The sequence below is a fragment of the Sinocyclocheilus rhinocerous genome, unplaced genomic scaffold (assembly GCF_001515625.1).
Source record: "Sinocyclocheilus rhinocerous isolate Xijiao unplaced genomic scaffold, SAMN03320098_v1.1 scaffold1598, whole genome shotgun sequence".
NCBI classification, from domain to species: Eukaryota; Metazoa; Chordata; class Actinopteri; order Cypriniformes; family Cyprinidae; genus Sinocyclocheilus; species Sinocyclocheilus rhinocerous.
In genome coordinates this window covers 122,612-126,220 of record NW_015661398.1, presented here as the reverse complement: position 1 = coordinate 126,220, position 3,609 = coordinate 122,612, and the positions used below count along the sequence as shown (strand labels likewise).

Below are 3,609 nucleotides of genomic sequence, written 5' to 3'. Positions count from 1 at the left end.
ATTAGGGCTGCACGATAAATCGAAATGGAATCGAGTTCGCGATTCGACAGAAGCTGCGATTGTCATGCGTATCTTTCAGTGAAGCACGGTTCTGTGATCAGCAGTAAATCTCCATCCAAAGGCCAGAGGGCGCTCTCGCGCTGAAACTCCAAATACGCCTCGCAGACGAAACCCAGGAAATGCCTATAGCGGTAGCTGGATAAACAGAAGATTTAACTGCTTTTATTGATTCAACGTGACTAATAAACACACGACTATGGCAATATACGGTTTATCTGAGTTCTTATTATTATAATTTTCATTCAAATAAAGTATATTTATAATGCAATGCCTTTATCACTGCTTAGAATACTATGAAATATTTTGCGTGCCTTATTCTGTGTAAGAAGCCACATCTCACAGAAGGGTTTATTTCAAACACTCGACTGACGTTATGAAGTGAGTTTGGAGTAAAAATATGTTATTAAATGTGGTATTTTCACATGCTTTCAGATGGAGCAGCATTTACTTCACAGAGCCGTAGTTCACTGAGAAGCTATGCAAACAGCTGTCATTATCGCGAACGATTTCTTCGATTTCATAATCGCGCAATAAAATCGTCTGCGATTTTTTTTGGCGTAACTTGTCAGTGAACTACGGCTCTGTGTAGTAAATGCTGCTCCATCTGAAAGCACGTGAAAATACCACATTTAATAACATGTTTTTACTCACTTCATAACGTCAGTCGAGAGTTTGAAATAAATCCTTCTGTGAGATGATGTGGCTTCTTAAACAGAATAAGGCACGCCACATATTTCATAGTATTCTATGCAGTGATAAAGGCTATGTCGATTAGCATTGCATTATTGTATACTTTATTATAATGAAAATATAATAATTATAATAAGAACTCAGATAAATCATATATTGTCGTAGTCGTGTGTTTATTAGTCACGTTGAATCAATGAAAGCAGTTAAATCTTCTGTTTATTCAGCTGCAGCGATAGGGATTTCCTGGGTTTCTTCTGGGGGCCTATTTAGAGTTTCTCTGGCCTTCGGATGGAGATTTACTACTGATCACAGAACCGTGCTTCACTGACAAGATGCGCATGACAATGGTGATTTATCGTGCACCCCTAGCGTGTAAGCAGTTGAAAAAACTGTAATACCGGTTTTGGCACCCATCCCTACAGGTGACGGCACACGAAGGCCAGCCGGTGTCGTTTCTGTGCTGCGCCGAAGGCGAACCGACTCCGGCCATCATCTGGATTTCCCCGCAGAGACGGAGGATCACTTCCAAAAGCAACGGCAGGATTACGGTTCTCCCCGGTGGGACGCTGGAGATCCGTTACGCGCAGGTGACAGACAGCGGCACGTACATCTGCATCGCCAGCAACGCGGGCGGCAACGACACCTACTTCGCCACGCTGACCGTCAAGGGCCAGCCTTCGGATTCGGCGCTCTTCGCCAACCGCTCGCTGTACACGGTGGACTTCAATGACACCGGGCTCAACAGCACGCGTGTTTTCCTCAAGTTCACGCTGGATTTAACCACCATCCTGGTGTCCACGGCCATGGGCTGCATCACTTTCCTGGGCGTGGTGCTCTTCTGCTTCCTGCTGCTGTTTGTGTGGAGCCGCGGACGAGGACAGCGCAAGAACAACTTCACCGTGGAGTATTCGTTCAGGAAGACCGTGGGACCCGCCACCACCAGCGCGTCCGGAGGCACGCGCAAGTTCAACATGAGGATGATATGAAACCACGCAGCCAGGGGCCCCCTGGGAGAAGCATAGACGCCCAACGCTAACACACACAGTGCTGAATCACAGAAATACACGTGCCGCATGATCGCAGAAACGTGACGACCTCGCAGTGTTATTTCCGTACTGTTAATATAGGATTATATATTTATGAACTTTTCATTTTGCTTTTGATTAGATTTTTATATTTTCTGTTTTTATTTTAATTTTAGTTATAGTAATTTTGCTGTAGGCTTTTTGTCTGTTTTATTTATTTATTTATTAGTCAGTTTTATATTAGTAATAAAGAGAGAGAGAATTTTTTTATATTTTCCATTCTAGTCATTTTTGTAGTTTTTTTTTTCCAGTTTTTATTTTTTCAGTAGTTATTTTTAGGTAGATTAAGTATTTCAACTGAACAAAAAAATATATTTTGATATATATATTTTCCAGTTTAAATTATTAAACTGCTAAAACTGAAATGGTTTTTATTTTAAATTCTGTTTTCATTTTGATTTTAGTTCAAGTTTAAATAAATCCGCTTTAAAAAAATTTTTTTTTTAATTAATATAGCGAGGTAATTATCACTATTGTCTATATTATTATCTCTTTATTATTATAATAATAACAACAACAACAACAACAACAACAACAATAATAATAGAGAGAAATTTTAGTTGGTTTTAGTAATTTTATTGTTTGTTTTAATCTTTATTTGTTTTTATCTGTATTTTTCTTGTACATCAGAAATGTTTTGTTTCAGTTCATGTACTTTATTAAATAATCTTAGTTAACAATAATAACACTGCGACCTTGTTCTCACAGCCTTTCTGCTGCAGCTGCTGGTTAAACAATACAGTAACAAATAGTGACTTTTTTGCACTTTTTGGAAACCCCAGATCTGCATTTAATAATAAGTTTCCTTTCAATACTCGTTTTATGCACAGTTGACTGGTAAACCGGTTTCCCTTCACAGAGAAAATTACAATTCGAGAAACAGCCACAATGTCATCTTCGGATGACTTATAAAAATTAATGGTATGTAAATTTGCTCTTTAATAATTTAGACGCAAATAAAGCCGAGGCGATATCCATAATGCCCTTTAATGCAAAGCCCACTTCCACCAAACCACAGCTGAGACGAGGAACTAAATTACACCTGAATTCACAAATTGTAATATGTTTGTTCTGCATCGAACAAACAAACATGCAAACCTGCATAAAACGAGTCATTCCAGCATTACTGGTTCTGCGATGAGCACCTGTGTGAGTTGGGACAAATGCACCGGCCGCGCCGCCGTCAGCCAGAAAACGCTGCGTTTAGGAAGCCCAGCTTTGTGTTCTGGCTGCATGGCTTTTGCTTTAATGAGCCTGGACCGGACTGACGAGGGGTCGCTTACCCACAATCCCCCTCGTCAGCCTCGGTCCATGCACACGCCAACAACCCGCTGGCCTTCATGGGGGGAGGCTGCATCAGTGTCGGATCGGCTAGATGTCAGGAACGCTGAGAAACACACACACACACACACACATACACACACACACACACTAGAGCCATATATTTACATGAGGTTTACAGCAATAGTGCATTATCTTCTGTTTGCAATAACTGCATATTTTATTTTTCTACTCAGACTCATTTATGCATTTATGACTAATAAGTGCATTTATGCACAATTAAGATGCATTTGTTTATTCATTGGCTTCACTGTGAATTCATTTTCTGTTTCACATGCACTAATAGCTATACAGTGGAATTGCACATTATCATTGATATAGATATTTATGAACTTTTCATTTTGCTTTTGATTAGATTTTTATATTTTCTGTTTTTATTTTAATTTTAGTTATAGTAATTTTGCTGTAGGCTTTTTGTCTGTTTTATTTATTT

The 3,609-nt window shown here is 39.4% G+C and overlaps 1 protein-coding gene across 1 annotated transcript in view; it reads left to right on the top strand.

Moving 5' to 3' along the window:
• LOC107726321 (leucine-rich repeat and immunoglobulin-like domain-containing nogo receptor-interacting protein 3) overlaps positions 1-1,868 on the top strand; it is a 7,675-nt gene extending 5,807 nt beyond the window's left edge. The window contains exon 4 of the mRNA XM_016535863.1: positions 1,173-1,868. Within this exon, the coding sequence (XP_016391349.1) occupies positions 1,173-1,736 (564 nt within the window). The 3' untranslated portion in view covers positions 1,737-1,868. The remainder of the gene's footprint in view (positions 1-1,172) is intronic.
• Positions 1,869-3,609: the final 1,741 nt, after the last annotated feature.